The sequence below is a fragment of the Microtus ochrogaster genome, linkage group LG2 (assembly GCF_000317375.1).
Source record: "Microtus ochrogaster isolate Prairie Vole_2 linkage group LG2, MicOch1.0, whole genome shotgun sequence".
In the NCBI taxonomy this organism is placed as follows: Eukaryota; Metazoa; Chordata; class Mammalia; order Rodentia; family Cricetidae; genus Microtus; species Microtus ochrogaster.
In genome coordinates, this window is record NC_022028.1 from 4,499,775 (window position 1) to 4,522,214 (window position 22,440).

General features: G+C 38.6%; 1 protein-coding gene across 1 annotated transcript; it reads left to right on the plus strand.

Moving 5' to 3' along the window:
• The first annotated feature begins 4,102 nt into the window (after window positions 1-4,102).
• LOC101985734 (cytochrome P450 2K6-like) lies at window positions 4,103-20,290 on the plus strand. Its single transcript, XM_013350979.1, is given in 10 exon segments — window positions 4,103-4,285; window positions 6,649-6,811; window positions 7,764-7,913; window positions 10,570-10,730; window positions 12,144-12,317; window positions 13,148-13,289; window positions 13,972-14,010; window positions 14,013-14,155; window positions 16,623-16,764; window positions 20,103-20,290. Coding segments are annotated over 10 exon segments (1,485 nt in total).
• The last annotated feature ends 2,150 nt before the right edge of the window (window positions 20,291-22,440 follow it).

Consider the following 22,440-nt stretch of genomic DNA (forward strand, 5'->3'; position numbering starts at 1 on the left):
CATGTTTTATAAAGAACTTGAGCTGAGCAGAGGTGGCACATACTTTAATCCCAGCACTTGAGAGGCTGAGGCAGGTGAATCTTTGTGAGTTTGAGGCTAGTCTGGTCTACAGAGCAAGTTCCAGGACAGGCTCCAAAGTTACACAGAAAATCCTGTCTCAAAAAACAAACAAACAAAAAAGAATAAACTTTTAACTTATATATACTACAACCTACCAAGATGCAGATTCATAATGCCCATGTTTTAACTCGGGAATTTGTTTATTTAATGTTCTGCAACTATAGAATGCTTTCAGTCATCAACACAGGTTGACAACTGGTTAGTGAATCATGTTATATTTTTATAGAGTCTAATTTTGATAACTGTGGTTCAGGATAAACCTATTTCATATTGAAATACAGACAGGTTGAGTACTTTGTCACAAGTGGCCTAAGAAAAAGAAGAATGGGAATTCAAATTCAAGTCTGTCAAAGGTCATATTTTTCCACACCATGCTGCATCAGACCCTTTTTATACCCAAAAAGTCATTACCAAAGTATAATATTTGGAGCTCATGAAGAAAAGCTTTTGGATATACCTCATGAATACAGACAATATATTGTGTTTGAGAGGGCATAATGAGGATACATTATACACATTAATAAATAGCAGTATGACATCATTTTAAAGCGTAAAAAGAAAGTGCAAAAAGAACTTTGGAACGACTTTTGTACATTTTTAATGAAAAATATAACGAAAACAATTGGATCACTTTACCTAAATGACCACATTTAGCTCTGAAACTTTTCAGTTTAGTAGTTTATGTCCGGACAGTTCTGTGACCTCCCATTACTCCATCCTTGACTGTATTTTGTGACTATCTCTTATGGATTTCAGTATGGGTGAAGTTAAAAAACTAGGATACAATCACACATAGGGGAAAGAACCCTCCTACCATTTTCTGTCATTTTGTATGCCAGCCCCTTGGGAGCTAACATGTACCCTCTCTGAGTTGGAGGCTTGAGATTACATACTATGTCATATGCAGAGATTTCATTTCTCTTTTTGGAGAGTTAATAACAGTCAAAACATAAAACACCTAACTTCCTTAACTGACACACATATATTCCAGGAAATAATACTGATAATATCTGGCAATTATCCTACACATTCAGAGGAACAATTAGGAAACAGTGATGGCCATATTTCTTTATTATTTGTCACCCTCTGTCTCCAGGTGCAGCATTAATCATGGGCCAGATGTGTTCATCAGGACTGGAATCTAGTGAGCTGTCACAGAGATCGAGAGCATTCAAGTCAGGTGAACTTGAATCTTCTCGCTGACCTTGATCAGATCACTCAACTCCTTAAAGCCACCGTTCCCTCATTTGTAAATCTAAATAATCACAGTATGGTCATAATAAATAACAGTATTGTCTGTACAAAGTATAGTCTATACACAGAAGCACTGTTTTTTGTTTCGTGCCAGTAGCTGCCTCTTTGAAACTTTTCAAATGTTCAAGACTTGAATGAAAAGATTTTCATCACTGCTTGACAAATGAGGTTATCTGAGACTGGGATATAGCAGTCCTAGGTCTTTGCAAACAAAGGAAACTTTAATTATGTGTGACAAGTAATTAGTATCCTCTCACTAAACCATGCGATCTACAGAGCATCATAGAACAACAAACTTAAGTTGCAATTGCAGCCCTGCTAAAATATATAGCTAACCTTATCTTTACCAAGACTCCTGATCCCTTTGTGCTCACTGTTTTCACACATGCAATGGCAGAATTTGTTTTATATGGTCACATGATTCTCAGTTCGATGTTAGTAAGACTGACTCTTCAAAAAGTGTGAAACACATAAATCATTCTTTAAATTTTTAATCTAACTACTAATTTGATAGATATCCATTAAGGACTGAGTCCTGTCCCAAGCACTGAGGGGGTGGAGGTTTCACAGTCAAATAGAAAGTAGCTGTGCATGTATGTGCATGTCTATAGTCACTGTACTTAGAACTCAAGAAACAGAGACAGGCAGATCTCTGTGAGTGTCAGGCTAACCTGGTCTACAGAGGAAGTTTCAGGCCAGCTAAGGACACAAAGTGAGATCTTTTCTCAAAATTAAAAATTAAATAAAGTGAAGAGTAGAAAGGAAACATCCTCACTTTCAAGAATTTTGGTTTGATGAGAGAAAAAAATGATTAACTAAGCATAAACTGTGGTGGTAGCAAGTGAACACTTGAGGGGAACTGCCATCAGGAAGCTATGTGCAAAAGATTAGTGTCTGCAGTCTGTCAACCAACTTCCTTTTCACAGACCTGACACAGCAAGGAAAAACACAAATTTCTTTCCTGAGCAACTGAACAAGAAACAGCTTCTCTTCTGGTTAGAAGTGTACAGAAAACTGACAAATTAGGTGATAGCAAGAAAGGTCCCTCTTCAAAAAAAGAGGGACCTTGTTAATGAAAGAAAAGGGGTGGATGGAGGATACAGAACCTTACATGTTCACCAGGGGCTGCATGCTCAGCATCCATCACAGTGATTCAGTTACTTATATATCTTACTCTTATCATTTTTTTTCTGTGTCAACTGAGAAGTAAAGGCTCAATAAAGTTTATATAAAGAGATAAGTAATGTATATACCAGTAATCCCAGCACTCCAGAGGCTGAGACAGGAAGGTTGCCAGTGTAAGTCTAGTGTGAGCTATATATCAAGATCATATGATGCAGCTATCCACTCCTGGAAGTACATCTAAAGGAGTCAATGTCAGAATGTAAAAGATACCAACACACCTCGGTTTGCTGTAGTTATTCTTAATAGTTGAGTTGTAAGATCACCTTAGGCACCGTAACTATGCACGTAGATAAAGAAAATGGCATGGGGGTCCGTGAGATGACTCAATGGGTTTAGGGGTCTACTGTCAAATCTCATGACACCAGGGTCCACATGGTAAGGAGGACATTGACTGCCACTAGCAGTACTCTGACATTCACACAGTATACATACAATAAATAAAATGTGAAAACAAGGAGCTGAAGAGAGAGGGGGGATGGAAAGAGGAAGAGAGAGAGAAAGAGAGAGAGAGGGAAAGAGAGAGAGAGAGAAGAGAAGATGAAGGAAAGGGGAAAGGAAAGAAAGGAAAAAAGTAGCATGTGTACCTAATAAAGTATTATTTAGACATAAAGAATAAAATTATTATGTGAAGGGATAAAATATCATAATGTTAATCAAAATAGGCAAGACTTACAGAGAAATATTACTTGTTTACTCTCATATACAGAATCTGGTTTTTAAACACATGAAGTAGAAGGGGAACTATTTAGAAAGAGGAGCAGGCAGTAATAGGTGGGAGGAAATAAAAGCAGGCAATTGGGAAGAAGAGCATGATCAAACTGTGTTCTTTGTGTGTATTATAAAAGCAATGCCAACTATTAGAATTATAATACACTAATAAAATATTCAATAATATTCTTTAAAAGTTTTCTATCATTGTACAATATAAATTGCACAATGCAATATTCATACACTATTATTTCCCTCCATTTCCTTCTGGTGGCCCCAATCTCGCAAATATTTTTAGAAGAGATTTGTTTACTGAAGATCTGAAATAGAGTCTGTGCTCAATTCTTACTAAGCTTCAGATAAGTGCCCTGTCCAGGGTATTAAAGGGGAGGAAACATAAGATCATGTAACCGTCTAAGAAATTTGAAGCTCTCAATGTGGTTTTCACATCGAACCACTCATGCGGAGATCACGCTGCACTCTACTTATCAAACAATGCGATCGAACTCACTGTGGAAGTGTGGACTTCATGTTCAGGGTTAAGCCTAAGGAAATATAAGCTTAATCCCAGTTTTACATAAAGAGAAAATCCTTCCACATTTTATTGAACAGAATAGGTTGAACTGGAGGTGAAAGGAGAAAGGTAAAAGATCAAAACAGGGCAAGGATGAAGAACGGGGCTTATCTCAGCTTAATTATAAAATAGGTGAAAGACAGCGCCTATAGTAAACCTAGCAACACCTTGAAGTCTTCGATTTTCATCAGAAGGGTTTGTTCTATCTGGTCATAATAGGAAAGAGCTCTAATTCATTACTAATTATATCAGCTTAAGATAATGAGTTGGTTTGATTCTTCTGCTCTACTAGTGCTTCTGGCACTCATTCTCATTTTTATTTTAAACGTGAAAGCCTTTATGGCTAAAGCATCCAAACTACAGCCTCCAGGACCCAAACCTTGGCCAATTATTGGAAATCTACACATCCTCAACCTGAAGAGGCCATATCAGACCATGCTAGAGGTAAGACAAAAAGCCATACAGACATACACGATAATTATCTTGGGGCGGGGTGTGTGTGTGTGTGGTGTGTGTGTGTGTGTGTGTGTGTGTGTGTGTGTGTGTGAGAGAGAGAGAGAGAGAGAGAGAGAGAGAGAGAGAGAGAGAGAGAGTTGTTACATCATTCTGGACCTGAGATGCTTACTAACTTGCATGTGCTAACAACAGTTCATATATGTGTTTTGGGGTCATCAAATTTTAAAATTAACAGAGATGCTTAAAAATGCATATACATACTGAAATTTCTATGTGTGTGTGTGTGTGTGTGTGTGTGTGTGTGTGTGTGTGTCTGTGTGTGTGTTTTAGCCAATATGATTCAAAAATTTATGTGGTAACTATATTCTTAAGTATTTATGGCATGTAATCTTCACCTCAAATGTTCTGGTTTACATTTTTCCATATATGACCTACTACAAAACAACTAAGTTTTGATTATTGATGTATCTGCAGACTTCAGATTAACGACTCAAAATTCTATCATAAATAAGATAAAAATTTATACTATGGGTCCAACAGCTTAGATCTAGGTCTTCTATCAATTTGATGAATGAGTTCAGCTTACCCTGTGTCCACAGTTCAGATCTAGGTTTCCATCAGTCTGATGAATGAGTTTAGCTCTTGTCCTATGTGTTGCTGTCTTCCAGTTTACAGAGTTCATACTATAAGAACTGGTCTAATGATACCACTTGGAGCTGGCAAATGATAAAGTTTAAACTTAAGTTTCAAAGTGTTTCTGAGTTGAGTTCTCAAAGAATTTGTAACATTTTAATTTTAAAATCTTTTTTTTTTAAAAAAAATTGTTTTTTTGAGATAGGGTGTCTTTGTGTAGTTTTGGAACCTGTCCTGGAACTCACTCTGTAGATCAGTCTGGCCTCAAACTCACAGAGATCCACCTGCCTCTGCCTCCCGAGTGCTGGGATTAAAGGTATGTGCCACTACCACCCAGTCTAACATTAAAATCTTAAAAGACAAGGTATCGAAGAAGAAAAAAACTATAATATTACCTCAATTGATCAAAAAATAAAATAAAATCACTTTAAATTTGCCTCATGCTTTTTATTTAATAAATCAACACATTTAGCATACTCCCCTTAACCAACCTGGGGGAAGATAAAATGGCATTTTATCTCCATATTACAGATAAGTTTACTTCACAGAAATTACTTCCTAGAATCAATACTTAAAACAACTTTGTGGCCCCTTATCCTACTATTCAAAATCAGGTTAATTCCTCATAAGAATGAGATCTTCATTCAGCAAATTTCTTCATCTAATTAGGTCTTCCTCAACTTTATTTCCACACTACTCCTGTCCTTTGCTTATATATTAACCAGGCTAAATTCTTTGCAGTATGTTTTTTTTTTCATTTTCTTTCTCATTTCCACAGATATGTCTTGTTCTGAACTATTTCGACCCACAGAACAGGGAGGTTTCAACTCTTTTCCATTATCTGGACCCTTTTTTAACTAAACTTATCCTCAAATTGTTTTTATGAGATATGCTAATCTACCCAATACAAAGCAGTTCTCAAACAAAACACTCTGATCTCAAATTCCCCTTTTAATTTCTACTTCGGAAAGAGTGATTTTAATTGTACTAATTTTTTAAATCATTGAGTCATCCTTCGATTTCTGTTGCAACTCTAAATAAGTACATTTCAATATAAAGGAACCATTCTGAGCCATCTTAGTCTTCACAAAAGCTCAGGTCGGTTAAGACCACAGGCTCTCAGCCAGTGTACCACTGATTGTGTGGTTCTTGCTGAGCAGCACCACCTACTGTGAGACCTCATGAAGACACAGTAACCTGTTCAACAGAGGTGATATCTACTTCAGGCAAGGGAGCTGATATATAACGGGATTAAGAGTAAATTAGGATGTCATATATATTGGCTTCTGCTACCCTACAATTATTAAAGAAAATGGAATGCTTCTTTCAATAAAAATGTTACCAATAATAGAGAATTAACTTGGTCCTAACATCACAGCACACCCTAAGAAACAGGATATGTTCATATGGGATCTATTAGTGTGATACCAAAGAAGTGTTTGGTTTTTCCAGGGTTGTGGCCGGGCATTTTCTGCTTTCAAACAAAAACATAATAGGGAGAGACAATGGTTCATTCTGTAGTAAAAGACAAGTCTTACCCTCACATTTGAAATCAAATAGAGCCCAGGGATCATGAACTGAAGGCCACCAATGTGGCTCCAGGGGCTATGATAGCTGGAGGAGTAACTCTAGTAATGAAGGCCAGAGGTCATGATCAATTTCACTTTTGATTATACCATGATGTTTCGATTCTTTCTCTACTTTCTTTTTCACCAAAGCTCTCCAAGAAATATGGCCCCATTTACACCATTCATATGGGACCAAAGAAGGTGGTGGTGCTTTCTGGCTATGAGACGGTGAAAGATGCCCTTATTAATTATGGCAATCAATTTGGGGAGCGTTCTCGGGTGCCTATATTTGAAAGACTTTTTGATGGAAAAGGTAAAGATCCCTAAACTTTGCATATATCCCTTTTGTTAAAGTTGTTAAATATTAACTATGTTCCATTTATTTATTCTTATCTCCTTACTTTGATAGTTTTATATGCTTTGGATTAATCCTTCTCCCTGGAAAATAGTGAATTTGTTTGCAATTGTTCATTGACACCTAGCTTGATATAAGAATCAAATAGAAACTCAAAAATTGCATACTGAATTCAGCAACAAAAATTACAAAATGTGTTCCCAACCCAGAAGTCCTTGCTGTACTACTAGAAAAGGAAAATACCTTTTTACAGAAGAATGTGCTTCACAGTCCCCCACTATAAACCAGGAAGGAATGCCTTTGCATACTGCATCAGATATTCACACTGAAGCCTCTCAGAATGAAAAAAGAAATTAGCTAGGACTCATGATACTGGATTTGCTAATTGGAGTCACACAAAGAGAAACAAATTTACTATATGTGTATGGTATGCACGTTAGGTTAAGTTCTGCCCATCTAACCCTAGGTTCTTATCTTCCCAGAGGAGCTGAGAAACGGGGATCTTACTTCCCTGATCATTTCAGACAGGTCTCCAGATATTTAGGAAAGACATTCTAGTCATACATCTAAAGACTGATGACTTGGTTTTCAAACAGATGTGTGTATATTTCAAAGAGAAGGGAAACTGCTTAGAATGTTTTCTACAGCAAATCTTCTAGGAAATGAAAAAAAAAGGGAGACTTACTAATCTTTACAGGGAGACCTTGCTTGTTTTCTTTATTAACTTGCTGAGAAATGAAACTAGGGCTTAAGAAATGCTAGATAAGTACTATTAGACTATGTCATCAACCCAGGCTTCCCTTATTTCTGGCAGGGAATAGCAAAGCTTTCGTCTATAATTTTTATTTGTCCTTGACCACTAAATTTAACACTGTTGGAGGTAACTTAAAAACACTCCTTTCTCTCTAAGGAATTGTCTTTTCACACGGTGAAAACTGGAAAACAATGAGAAGGTTCAGTTTGACCACGCTGAGGAACTTTGGCATGGGCAAGCAGATTATAGAAGACACGATCATAGAGGAATGCCAGCATCTTGTACAGAATTTTGAATCTCACAAAGGTCTGTAGAGTAAATAAAACCATTTCATAAGTAAGAAATCAACAAAAGGTACATTTAGTAATGTAGTTTGAAGTAATTTAACTTGGAAAAAAATCTCGAGGACATACAAGTGCCCAATGTTGTCTACTCAAATATTGTCCATCTCAGATGAGACATTTGTTCTCTTCTGCTCCTTTCTCTCCCTCTTCCTGTGCCTCTTCCTCTCTCTGTGCCTCCTCCTTCCCTCCCTCCTTCCCTCCCTCCCTCCCTCTCTTTCCGATATTTTCCCATATATATATATATAAATCAGCTGGAATTTACTTTTATATAAAATGAATTTTGAACTATTTGAAAGTATTTTGAAAATATGCTGTCCTTTTATTTGCAAATAATATACAATAATGCTCCTGTAATGCAGTATTTACTTACCAAGAAGTTAACTTTGACATAATACATAGCATCCGGGTTTTGGTCTCCTACATAAGAGAATTTAAAAACTGGCCCATGATGGCTAGTTCGAGAACAGATAAGAGGTGCTTTGGGCAGCAGAACAGATGAGTCTTCCATCTGGGCAGCTGCCAGAGGTGGGTGATAGATAAGGGAAGCAGCAGAGTCATGCTTGTCAAAGGAGAAGTCAGAAAGCAGAGCAGTCTGGCTCAGCAGTAAATGTCTGAGAGCCACTACTGCCAAGGCTGAGATTTCCAGGTCATCGTCACGTGTATCATATTTCTTTTCTATCTTTGTACTTGACCTGACCTTCCGTAGACTTTCTCATCTCCAATGCCTTACTGCCAAGAAGGTCCTTAACTTTGACCAGACAAGGGAAGAATTCATTAGTAAAGGCTAGGTACCACAGACCAGGGCACTTGACAAGATGATTACCAGCTACCAGCCATTTGAGGTTCGTCAGCAGATGCTAAGCAGACCCCGAAGAATGCCTGGCAATTAGACATCTCCATGTTCCTTTGCGTCCTTTTTTCCTGATGTTTTCTCTCAAAGTCAGACTACTGAAACTGGAAATTCTCCCTGAGGAAATCCTTTTGCTCAAAGCAAACTAGGGCTATCATTCTAATCTTCACTGGCCATTCTGTCTTGGAGTTGTCTGCAGAAAATTCTCTGACCTATGGTATTAGATCCTAAGACTCCCATTTTTGAAGGCGTTCAGCTCCATCCCTTGGAGGAAGCACCAGGCAGAGGGAGGACAATCGGAGTCTGAGCAACCTCCTTGGGTTCCATACTGATTCTATTATGATTAGACTACACCCTTTGTGCCCAAGCATGTTTTCACTTAACTCTCCATGGTTCATGGAAGCAAAGTGGAAAAAAGGCTACTTTACCCTCTGTTTCTATGTCTTCAATCTAATGGTACCTACGCTATATGTGGTGGTGAGCAAACAAATTTGTTATTCTTGCATTAACTTATCTTTTGTGGTGTTTTGAATGTGAATGGCCCACATAGATTCATACATTTGAATACTTGGTCCTCAGTTTGGGGGAACTGTTTAGGAAAGTCTAGGAAGGGTGGCATTGTTGGAGAAGGTATGTTATTGAGGGTGGGCTTTGAGACTTCTAAAGCCCACACCATTAAGATTCTTAAACTGTAAGTCATATTCAATGTTAAATATATATATTTGTTTGTCATGGTGCCTTCACAGCAATAGAAAAGTAACTAAAACACATTAATATCAGCACTCAAGAGGGAGAGGCAGGTGGTTTTCTATGAGTTCAAAGCCAGTCAGGCTATATAGAAAGTTCTGGGCCAGCCAGGCTACCTAGTGATATTTTCCCTCAAATATAAATAGATAAATAATTGTGCCAGTACAAAGTTGGCATGCTAGTGAGTGGCAAACCTGATTATGCCTCCTCTTACCATGCCCTCAATATGTTATTCCTAAAATAAATAAGTAAATTGGTTTTTAAGTACTGAAGCATACTTAATAACCTCATAAGCCAAGTAAGCTTTTGTATATGTTTGTTGGAGACGTAACTGGGTAAGGAACCTTGGGCCCATGCATGCTAAGCAAGCACGTGACCACTAAGCTGCAGCTACAACCTTCCTTTTACTTTTTATTTTGGAAATCGATCCCACTAGGCTGTCTAGGCTGGCCTTGAACTAATTCTACAGCCTAGGAAGTCCTCAACATTAGATCTTCCTACCTCAGTCTCCCCTGAAACAGTGATACAGACCTGCGAAACCAGGTCTGATTTCACGCTCTGTGTAGATTTCAGTGATGCAGAAAACATCAGAATGTAGTAGAATTTCTAGACCAAACTTCAGTGTGGCTTACTATAGTGAGTGATGTTTTCCCATTTATTGTGCAATAACAAACCTCTCTCCACACACTGCAATATAAAGCTACACATACACACACACACACACACACACACACACACACACACACACGTTAAATTGCCTATGCCACATTATTCTTTCTGTAGCTGAGCTGAATGCCAGTCTTCTTTCACATTTCCACTTCATTTCCTTTGTGGCCATCTGAGCATTTGTGGCAACTTCTGGGCATGAGCCAGAGCTGTAAGTTTCACATCCCTGAAGGACACAATCACAGCTAATCCTTCTCCGAAACTCTTCACTGGAAAGCCTGCCCCAGTCAATCTGGAAGTGACTTAGCACTGTGTATGTGGCTATTCCTGACCTGCTCAATGAATTGCCTTCTAGGAAAACCCTTTGAGATCAAAAGAGTACTGAATGCTTCTGTTGCTAATGTCATTGTGTCCGTGTTGCTTGGGAAACGGTTTGAGTACCAAGACCCCCAGTTCCTAAGACTCCTAACCTTAATTGGTGAAAACGTGAAGCTCATTGGAAGCCCAAGAATTGTGGTAATGTTTTTTCTTTCTTTTTTGATTTCTTTTTGTGATTAAGATTCTATGAGGTATACTTGACTATTCGAGAGACTGTAGAAAGGATGCTAATGTGTTCTAAGTATAATGGTATGGCAAACATGCTTGTTTCATCTACCCGATGGTTCTCTCATCACAAGGCACTGCAATAAATACCTTGATGCATGGATTGTGAGAAAGACTAAAGTATGGCTTTGGTCTGTCTTATAATTGTAGCCATCTGTCATTTACCTACACCAGCAACCATTCATGGGATATGAACTAAGCATCAAAAGAAGTGTATAGTAGAATTCAGTTAGGAAAATGGGTTTTAACAACTCCTTTGAGAAGGCAACTAAATATTAGATCTTATCTAACTAAAAATAAGTATATTGAGAAATTTTAGCAAACAATAAAGTTGTTCCTGAAATGTCAAAGCTTGCACTGCCCATCAGTTGCAAACAACAACAACAACAAAAGAAACAAAAACAAACAAGTATGAAGTATTGAATCTTTAAAATTAGCTTTATTCAGAGAACCATTAACATCCTAAAAACATCTTTGTTACATCTCATCTCCAGCCTCAGATTAAATGGGGAAAAGAAGGGATGGAGATTGCCTCTTTGGTCAAGATATCTAACACATCTTGTCACCATCCCTTGCATGCTGCCTTCAGTCTCTTGACTTCTGAACCAAGAACTTCTTTAAATCTCGCTGCTTTGGTTGGTGCCAACCCTGTACTCTTCCAGGGGCATCTGGACTGGGAGATGGTTAGCTGAGAGCTCACCAACCACTAACAACAGTATGTGTGAGCTAAGTTAATAATACAGTGTATTTGATGGATCTTCTCTACATCAAGGAGTTCAAGAATGTCCTTATAATACAAAGGTGTCCCTGTCAAAGTCTTCTTGAAACGTTTTTAAGGGTTGGGGATGACTTTATAAAGTGGTACTTCTTGTCAGGATCTACAGATAATGTCTGTTACAAACGGAAGTAGTTCTGTGGTTCTACCGAAAACCTAAGTGAATTTATTGTGTTGTTTGTGATTAAGATGATGCAGTTGTTTACCAGGACTCACAGAAGATTTTTTTTTAAAGAAACACTGGGCTTCTTTCTCTCAGCATAAAGCTGATATTATTGCTGTATACCATATCATCTTTAATTATATTACCCCACAGGTACAATATGCAAAATGCTGTGCATAGATAGAGCTTATGAGCTGTTTCAGGATTTGCTGTTGATTGTTTAATTCTAACAAATGGAAAAGCATCGTTATATAATTCTGTTTATCATTCTTAGCTGAAGCAAAAACTAAAACTGTTATTTCTATAATTTTTTTCAATAATCATATTTTCACTTGCATTGTCCCAACTAGCTTATACCCATACTTAAAGTATTTTTTAAATTTTTTAGCTTTTTAATATGTTTCCTGTTTTGGGATTTCTCCTAAGAAGCCACAAGAAGATCATAAGGAACAGAGATGAATTATTTTCCTTCATAAGGATGACCTTCCTAGAACACCGTAATAATCTGGACAAAAATGATCCCAGAAGTCTCATTGATGCTTTTCTGCTCAGACAGCAGGAGGTAATGGTGCTTCTCTCAGAGGATTCTTTGGCCAAGATTTGCTACTAATCTAACTAATCACTTCTAGAAGCAAAACATTCCTTCAGAAAAGATAGACAACTAAACTCAGATTAACAGTGGGTCATTTATAGACTAAAGATGCTATTTATTACATTTTCCTTACATTTGCATATTACTATCTGGGGAAAGATATAAAGATATTTTATATTAGTTTTTTTAAAGATTTGTTTATTTACTATGTATACAGTATTCTGCCTGTATGTATGCCTGCAGGCCTGGAGAGGGTACCAGATCTCATTATAGATGTGAGCCACCATGTGGTTGCTGGGAATTGAACTCAAGACCTTTGGAAGAGCAGCCAGTGTGCTTAACCACTGAGCCATCTCTCCAGCCCTATATTAGTTTCTTTTTTTTTAGTAATCTTGAAATGCATTTCATCTGTTAAATCTAAGAAAGATTACTTTGTTAAAAAAAATTAAAAAGAAATACTAAAGAAATATAAAAATTTTAAAAAGAAAAAAATTAAAGAGAATTAATATGGTATTTCACAATACTATAATAAGACGTGGGGAGTGTTTTCATGACTCAATTTAATACTATCTTGTAACCTTCCTAAACAAAAACAGCCTTTGCTATTTTCAGATTTATTTAGCAGTGTTAGCATCTGGCACTTACTCCACATCCTCCAGTTCTGTAAGACAGCTGCATAATGAAAGGAAAGTTTTCTAAGCTGAAGAGTGCTCTGCCTGCTGTTTTTAATCCATGGTAATCTTTTACAATTACCCATTGTGAGATGGTTACATGACTAAAGACATATTTTAACATTTTAGGAAAACGATCCATCTGCTGACTATTTCAGTGAAGAAAATTTGTTAGCCCTCGTGAGTAATTTGTTTGGAGCAGGAACAGAGACCACAGCCACCACACTACGCTGGGGAATTACACTCATGATGCGATACCCTGAGGTTCAGGGTATGTCTCTAAGATTCGGAGCTTTACCCCAGTGAGGGAAAGCAAAAGTCTCTAGGAATCAAAAAGACGGAAGTCTACAGTCATACTGGTTACCTGTACATTGTAACCTTGACAATAGCTTACGTGGTTAGTTTCCTTTGAGAACAAGAAAGAGAGCGTTGGAGCTTGGGGAGGTGGCTCAGCAATTAGTTGATCCTCTTAAAGAGGATCAGAGCTCTGTTCACAGTTTTCACACCAGGGGAATCACAGCTCTGGCTCCAAAGGCTCTTTCTTCTGTATTCCATGGGCACCCGAACTCACGTTCACATACCCACAAATACACACACACACACACACACACACACACACACACATACATACAATTGAAAATCAAAGAAATCTCTTGAAAGAAAGTAGGGTTTGCTCTTTACACACCCTGAGATGATCTGAAATCATGCTCATTCACAGAGCAGCCTTAGAAACAGAAGCAGAAAGTCAGAAGGATGATGAAGAAAGCTCCCAAGTTGGGAGAACATTTGGGTTTGACTTTTATATTTTATATAAAAATCACTTATTTAATATTTTATATTTTACATATTTAATATTATATATACTTATATATTTTATATAAAAATCACTTACTTAAAAATCACTTGAATACATGTCCAGGCAGAACCCTAACCTCTAATTGTGTTGTACCCAGAAAAGGTCCATGAAGAGATCATCAAAGTTGTGGGCTCAGCCAGCCTCGAATTGAGCACCGAACTCAAATGCCCTACACAGACGCTGTGGTTCATGAAATACAGAGGGTTGCAAACATACTGCCCACAGGCTTACCCCGTGAGACAACCACAGATGTTATGTTTAAGAACTTCTATATTCCAAAGGTAAGGGCTTAGGCAGGCGAGAGGGGAGAGTATATCCCAGATGTTTAACTTGGTAGAAGCACTGAAGAGTGAAGCTCAAGGACAGCCTTGGCCCACTTTTCTCCTTCCCACCTGCCCCCTCTCCTTTTATTATCTCTTGCCTTGCCTCCCTCCCCATTATTCAAAATAAGATAGCTGAGTGTTTGAGTGTGTGTCTGTGTGTGTGAATGTGTGTGTATGTGTATGTATGCAACTGATGACAACAGTTAACACTTCGTAAAACATTATCCTATTTTATGTTATAACTGAGAAAAAATGGGATTCAGAGGATGTAGCCTTTTTCTGGGATGAAAGGTTGCTCCTTGAAGGAGCCAGGATGCCAGGATGTCACTCTCAGGGTCCCGAGCTTTCTTGAGGCAGGCTCTTTCATTGGCACCTCCATTCTTTAATCCCATCCTCTCAAGGAATCATGCCTACGGATTCTCAGGCTCCTTTTTCATCAAATAATTGTGTTCCTATGGAAAATTGGAGACATGTATGTATACCTTCTTAAAACTAGACTGAAGGTGAGCATGGCTAGGAGGTTGTGAAACGCACGTGGAACCAATACTTTTTTTTCAATACCTAATCAGAGCACAGCTGCTGGGCCCATGTCTGCATAAAGCTACGTTGCTACTGATCATTTGGGATTCTTTTCCCTACACTACTGCACCCCACTCTGGGAACACTCTCAAAACAAGACTGTGCTCACCTTTGGAGCTTTTCTTCTCAGCCTATGCTAGGTACACTATTGAGCTGAGTTAACCCAATTAACAGTGAAACAGAAAAACAAATGCAAGCAATGTGGCAGTGGTCAGTTTCACATGACTATAATAGAATATACAAGGCAGCTGTCTTGCAAAGAGAAACGGTTCATTCGACTTGGGGTTTTACCAGTTCACGTTGAAGATTAGACATTCCGGGCCCATCTAAGTTGAACTGGTGAAGACAGTAGGTAGCATTGAGAGAACTGTATGGAGAAGCCAGTGAACAGACAAAGACTGGCTGACTGGAGTCCCATAATCCCCTAGAGGAGAACATCGCCACTGGTATAAAGATGAACCAGTCCCATGGTCCTCATCTCCTAAAGCTCTACCAGAGCCTTTAACGCAAGTCATGAACATAGAACCTTTGGAAGAATCTCCCCACCTTCAAGCCATAGCAAAAGTGAAAACAGAGAAGCAATATTAAATGTGATCCACAAGACGCAGTAAGAGCAGCAGGAGTTTTGTTTAGCCTCCTACTCTGCTACAATCCATGTAAAATGCGGTTGTCAAGAGGACTTTGCAGGTACAGGGATATCTAATTAATGTGTTGCCCTACTAGGAGGTAGGCTCAGTCTTGGCACAGCTCAATCAGCTTTTTGGTGAAATGAATATAATTAACATGTTTGCTATAAGGCAGAGAAAGTAAATTTACATATAATCAAAGTGAATAGATATGTAGGTAAATGATAGATGATAGATAGATAGATAGATAGATAGATAGATAGATAGATAGATAGATAGACGATAGATAGATAGATAGATAGATAGATATGATGGTACACACATGTTTTAAAACAAAATGCTTTTACTCAATTGTCTACTTGAGTAGAAAAAAGACCACAAAGATTTTTTTGATAAAAGTTAACTGAAAGATTATATTACAAATCGTCATTAAAGACAATTTTAATAATAATAGCTATCAAAATTAAATAGTGAATATTTTCTTTAATTAATTAATTTATTTCCTGATGACTAATCTTGAATATTGTATACCCAAGGCAGGCATTCTTGTGCCTGAACTATGCCTCCTGTTCAGAGTTTTGAGTTTAATCATGATTTTACCATGTTTTGTTTGCTGTCATTCTCAGAATGCCCTTTCTTATACAGTTAAAATCACCTCTTCACTTATAGAAAGTTGTTTTATAACATGTGGCACAACATGAAAGCAAAGGAGCTTATGATTTAGAATCTGTTTAATTTGGCACCCACTGTCATGGACCTTGAGGGATAAAAGAGCAAATCTTCACCGAGCCATCGAACCTTCCAGAAATTCTACCAGGTTCTTTCTTTTGTATTCTTTCATCTACAGCTTACAACGCAAGTGAGGACCACTGAACTTCCTCCACACAGACTAAGAAGTGAATTTGTTAAATTCATGAAACTATTAAACATTAACAAGCTGAGCGGGGAACCTGTTAAATAACATGCTGTTATCACATAACCAATACACACTAAAGGCTCATTTCCAGGTCCTGCTTTCAGTTAGGAGCTAAGGAAAACTTTGGTGACTAAAGAGAACATCACATTACTGACCTTAAAGCCTTCCCAGACGACTGTATTTCTTTCAAGAATACACCGTATCTAGAAATATCCAGTCATGGTTATAACACTTTGCAGAGGAGCCTCTTAGAAAGAAATGTCATTTTTTTTTTTTCACTAACAGCACTAACTTTTATTCCTAGGGCACAGAGGTGATCCCTTTGTTGACATCAGTACTGCGGGATCAAACCCAGTGGGAAACACCAGACACATTTAACCCCACTCATTTCCTCAGCTCCAAGGGGAAGTTCATCAAGAACGAAGCTTTCATGCCCTTTTCAGTGGGTAAGGTGCCTTACTTGCCACAGCTTCTTTAACAAGTAAGAGAGCTGTCGCTTCAAGAGTATGCTCAGGTCTTGTAGTTTTCACACTGAAAAATTACTTTCCGTTTTGCTTTTGCCCGGGGATCAATACTGTATTCAGGCCTGGCTGCCTTTGCATACCCTGTGAAGTCTTTTTCGACCTTTAAGCAAGCAACAGCCATCCACATTTAGGATAAGTAACCTGCTCAGGAATTTCCCCCAGTTTAGTGTGGAAATCAAAATTTTCTCTGTAGTACTGGGAAGATGGCTCAGCACTTAAAAGAAATTTTGCAAAGGACCCGAGTGTGGTTCTTTTTTCTTTTTTAAGATTTATTCATTTTATGTATACTAATGGTCTATCTGCATGTACACCTGCACACCAGAAGAAGGCATCAGATTTCATTACAGGTTGTGAGTCACCGTGTTAGTACTAGGAATTGAACTTGGGACCTCTGAAAGAGCAGCAAGTGCTCTTAACCTTTGAGTCATTTTCCCAGTCCCTGAGTGTGGTTCTTAGCACCCACATTTGACAATGATAACTGTTTGTAACTCCAAAATCATGAGTCTCCAGTGCCTTTGGATTCTGATGGAATATATGTCCACATACCTACACACAAACACACAGGCATACATATAATTAAAAATAAATCTAAAAAACTAGAATGTATTGTGGGCCTCCGTTAAAGAAAGTTAAGACTAACAATACTACTTTTTGTTTGTTCAGGTTTTGTTGTTGTTGTTATTTTTGCTGTTATGAGACAAGGCCTCTCTATGTAGCCCTTGCCATCCTGGAACTCACTATGTACACCAGGCTGGCCTCAAACTCAAAGAGATCCATTGCCTCTGCCTCCAGAGTGCTGGGATGAAAGACATGCACCACCACACCCAGCCTAATACTACATCTTAGTCATAGACAAACAAGAAAAATTCAAACTATAAGAAAAATATTAAATATGGATCAATTTTATGTGTCTGCTATTAGTGTTAGCTATAACCTCTATCCTTATGTCCCTCTAGTTGTGGGGAAGGTACCCTTTCCTTCTGTTTTCATTTAGGGTTACATCCACGCTGTCAAAGTCTTGCTCTGTGAAGGGCTTTTGTGATCTAAACATCTTTAATTGTCTCCAGAGAGCATTCTCAGATTTACACATACAATAAGATTCTCATACTACATGCTTTATCTTGTTGGGCTGGTCAGAATTTCCCATCAAACTCAATAAAGCTTAAACAGAAGGCCATAACTAATATCCCAACGTCTTTACTTCTCATTCTGTTAAACACCATTCAGTTATGTCCTTATTTCTTGGGAGATGGAAAGAGCTACATTAGCTGACCCTTTCACAGCCTTCTCCAAGGCTTGCAACACTATTATAATTATCATTTTTACCTGTTGGGACACCTGTTACACAGGCAAGACCATGAGAACAATAGCAGTGCCAAAGCCAAGCACAATAATACCCGTGTCTTGTTGACATTAAACCTGCTTATCGCTGAGTCGTTAGCTATTTTATGGACATAACTAAACAGAAAAGAAATACCCATGACTTTGAACCCCATAAAAACCTGGCCTCCTTACTGTGCCCAATAAGAAAATGCATAGTTATATGTAGAGTTATTCTGTTCGGTGTAGCTCTCCAATAACCAAAAGGTTAACATGAGATCTTTTCCCTCTGTTGTAAAATAGAAGTCTTCTATGATTTTGGACATTTGCGATTTATGTTTAAAAAAATAAAAACTAAAACAGAGCTCTACAGCTGTATTAATTACAAAAATTACTGGCTGTAATGTAAACCGCACATTAAAGCCCTCCTGGGAGTAGTTAAACAGACCTGCTGTGTCTTCAGAAGGACTGAGAGCAGAATATACATTAACAACGCTGCATTTCATTCAAACGTGTTGCCTTCAATCTTCAACACGAATGCAAAACTCATTCTAGTTCATCTAACAATAAGATCATTCTTCACACAGTACAATCTAGGAAATATAGATAACTACCAAGAGCTTATTATTTTAATGAACTTCTACCTGGAAAGTTTCCTTTCTCAATCTTATTTTGTTATCCCAAACAATGTAGATTTCAGAATTATACCAGTTGGATCTCTCTTACCAAATGCTTCTACAGATTAATGACCTTCTCAAGATCACTGTGACCTCGTTCCTGCTCCTTCCTCTTTTCCATATAATCTCCCTGATGCCCCATGTATAGTGAGAGTCAAATCTCACCCAGCCAATGGCACAAGGGCCTCGTCCTTACCTTCCCTCATTGCCACCTGGCCAATTTCTCATCCTTTCTTTCAAAGCTTACTTATAAAGCTCTCAATCAAAGAATGAGCCTTCCCTGGCTTACTGGGTATCTTTCCACATGTCTCCTTGTGACACTGCCTATTTATCTGTAGGTCATCTACTACACCATAGTTCTCTCGAGAACAATAGCAGATGCTAAGCCAAGTTCAGTAGCTGTCATGTTGACATTAAGCATGAGTTTGTGGATGAAATGGCTAGCTTTTACTTAGAAGACACATCATGTGCTTGCTTTTACACATGATCTTGTGTTACACATGACTTTTTCAAAAAGTATTTGCAAATTAAAATGTTGTTATTGTTATTTTTTCCTATTACTGTGATAAACAACATGTCCATAAAAACAACTTAGAGAGGAAAGGCGTATATTTCTGGAGCACATTGCATTACTGAGAGAAGGCAAGGCAGGAACTCAAGACGGGAACCTGGAGCCAGAGGCCTTGGGAGAACATTGCTTCCAGCCTCCACCTCTGGCTCATGGTCAACCAATTTTTTTTTTATACATCCAGTACTAACTTACCTAGGGAAGAAGTCACACACGGTGTGCTGGGCTTTCCTATATCTATGATCAGTCAAGACAATATCTCAGGCCAATATGATCTGGGTAATTCCTCAGTTGAGGCTGTATCATTAAAGCTGCCATTGGATTTATCTTTTATTATTTCCAGGCCTTGCTTTGAAACAAAACCAATAAAGCTCAGCAGAGGTTGATGACTGATCTACTCATTCCAAAGAGGAGAATGTGTGATCTGGTTTTGTCTTTGTCTGGGATTGTTCAGGTTTTGTGCTGATGCCTTTATTTATATCTTTTTGTTTGTTTGTTTGTTTTGTTTCTGTTTTGCTTTGTTTTGTTTTTTGAGACAGGGTTTTGCTGTAACTATCAAGCCTGTCCTGGAACTAGCTCTTGTAGACCAGGCTGGCCTCGAACTCACTGAGATCCACCTGCCTCTGCCTCCTGAGTGCACCACTGCCCAGCCTGTGCTGATGTCTTATAACCTTCTGTGGTTTCTGTGTCTCCAGGCCGTCGGATGTGTGCTGGGGAACCACTGGCAAAAATGGAGCTTTTCCTTTTCTTCGCCAGTCTCATGCAGAAGTTTACCTTCCAACCACCCCCTGGGGTCTCCCATGTGGACCTGGACTTAACCCCAGACACTGGTTTTACCATCCAACCAAAGCCTCATAAGATATGTGCTCTGCTCCGAGCCTAAGCTCTTTGAGTTTACTGAACTCCAGTTCTTGGTGTGACCTGTGGTCCTCTGCACAAAAGCTTTCCTTCCCTTCATTATAGCTATGGTATTTGGCCAAATCCTTCATGATTCTTTTTGCAGTTAGCCGCCTTCTCACAAAAGGATGTCTTTTCAAGTCAGAATGAGTTTCTCAGCTAACTGCTGTAGAAGAAAGCTCACTACCAAACATGAAACAGACATGGGCTTCTTAGCCATGAGATATCTAAGAATCACCACTCAAGAGTCATAATTGGTGTTTGTGTGCGGGGAACATTATAATATCCATGAATATCATCACAACTGCGGTAGAGAAAACGCAACTTATTAGTGCACACATTAAACCCAAGACATTGTCTTCATTCTGAGAATAAACAAGTGGTGGCTAATAACAGATAGTTGGTTGTGAGTATAGCCAGTTTGCTGAGATCAGAAAGTATTAGTTAATCAGGGTCCTATTAGATAGGTATGCGGAGGTGGAGGACAATAAAGGCCCTTGCCATGTAAACCTGGAATGGCACCCTAAGTTGAATCCCCATAACTCATGTAAAAGTCGAGAGAACCGACTCCACAAAAGTTGTTCTATGACTTGCACATGCGTGCCATGCCATGTGTGTTTGTACCTGTACACCATGCACACTCACACGCACGTACTATCACTGATGATTCTACTTGGTCTGAAAAGGAGAGTATTCATCTGTGCTCTGGCGTACCCAGAATGCCTGTGCTTAACGCTCTAAAGTCCCAATGAAGTCATAGGCAAGGGCCCCTGGCAGCAGAACAAAGAAAACCATGTAGCTCCCTAGACACAGAAACAACTCGACCTTTTATGAAGCCAATGTACCCTCCCATCATCAACAATGTGCTTCTCCCTTGCTCTTATCTGACTCGTATCTAAGTGAGAACTGCACTAGACAAAGAAGACTTTATTTAAGGTCTTGTAATTGGCTAGAAACTGGTCAGAGCCCAGCTCTGCAGAAGAGCAAAGCAGAAAGGCTTTCAACAGTGGGGTGTGCCATGGAAAAGTACTGGAGGCTGGGAAGGAGTCTGGCCTATGGGCTGTGTCCGGCTTATTAAACTCCTGCATTTTCAAATACTTCTATTGACTGACATTCTACAGTTGCTACTCATTGTCCATTTGACCTTTTCTTTTTATCCACCGCTAGAGATAAAACCCACAAAAACCACGCTTTGCATGGTAAGCAAGCATTCTTCCACTGAACTAAGGCCCCAGCCTTTGAGCCTCATTTGAAAAGCTGCTACTTCCTACTGAGACTAGGAGTTTGAATGTCCTATCTTCCTTGAGAATTCATCTCAAGGAAAGCTCTTAGGTCATCCACAGCTGTGAAACTGGCAAAAGATCTTTTCAAAAGACTTGGATTTCAAAGGGAAAGGATTACCAAGAACATTTCTCAAGTCTCAAAGTTTCCTTCCCATTGGGAAGAAAATTTTCTACAGGTCAGTAAGGCCAGAGAAAGTTAGGCCATCTAGGTCATCCTCAAGACATCATTATTCTCAAGGCCTTTTGATTGGAGGACCTCAGGTACCCTGTCTTGCCAGAGAGCTAATGGAAACAAAGAAATGAACTTACTAGCCTCACTCTGAAGCTTGAACACACACACATGGAAGTGCACTTTCTGGCTTGCCCTGAGTTTATTACTGGGGTTCACTAGTATATAGTATGGATTTAGTCAGTTCTAAATCCATAATCAAAACTAGCTGCTGGGTGTGCTTCTCTTACCTGGGGAGCAGTGAAAATGCCTTGCATCAGAGATCAGGAGACCCAAGTTTTAACCAAGTAACAAGGTTGTCAGCTATCTATTGTTCTGACATCAGGACTACACACTGGAGAGGCACACATGCTCTGTCTGCTCCAGAAGCGGGAGGAGAATAGCGTTTAGTGATATGCGTAAAGTTAAACACAGAACTATCTTTGCTGTGCTCAGAGAGGAAAAGAAAAAGCATCATTTCATGTAATTGTAAAGTAACTAATAATTAACTTTAGTAACATTAAAAATGTCTGCAGAAAATATGATTGAGAAAACTGGTTTCCACTAATGTATTTTTCCTTGATTCATTCTTTAATAATAACAATCATAAAATAAAGAATTTCTTGATGAAGATGTTTATGTCTG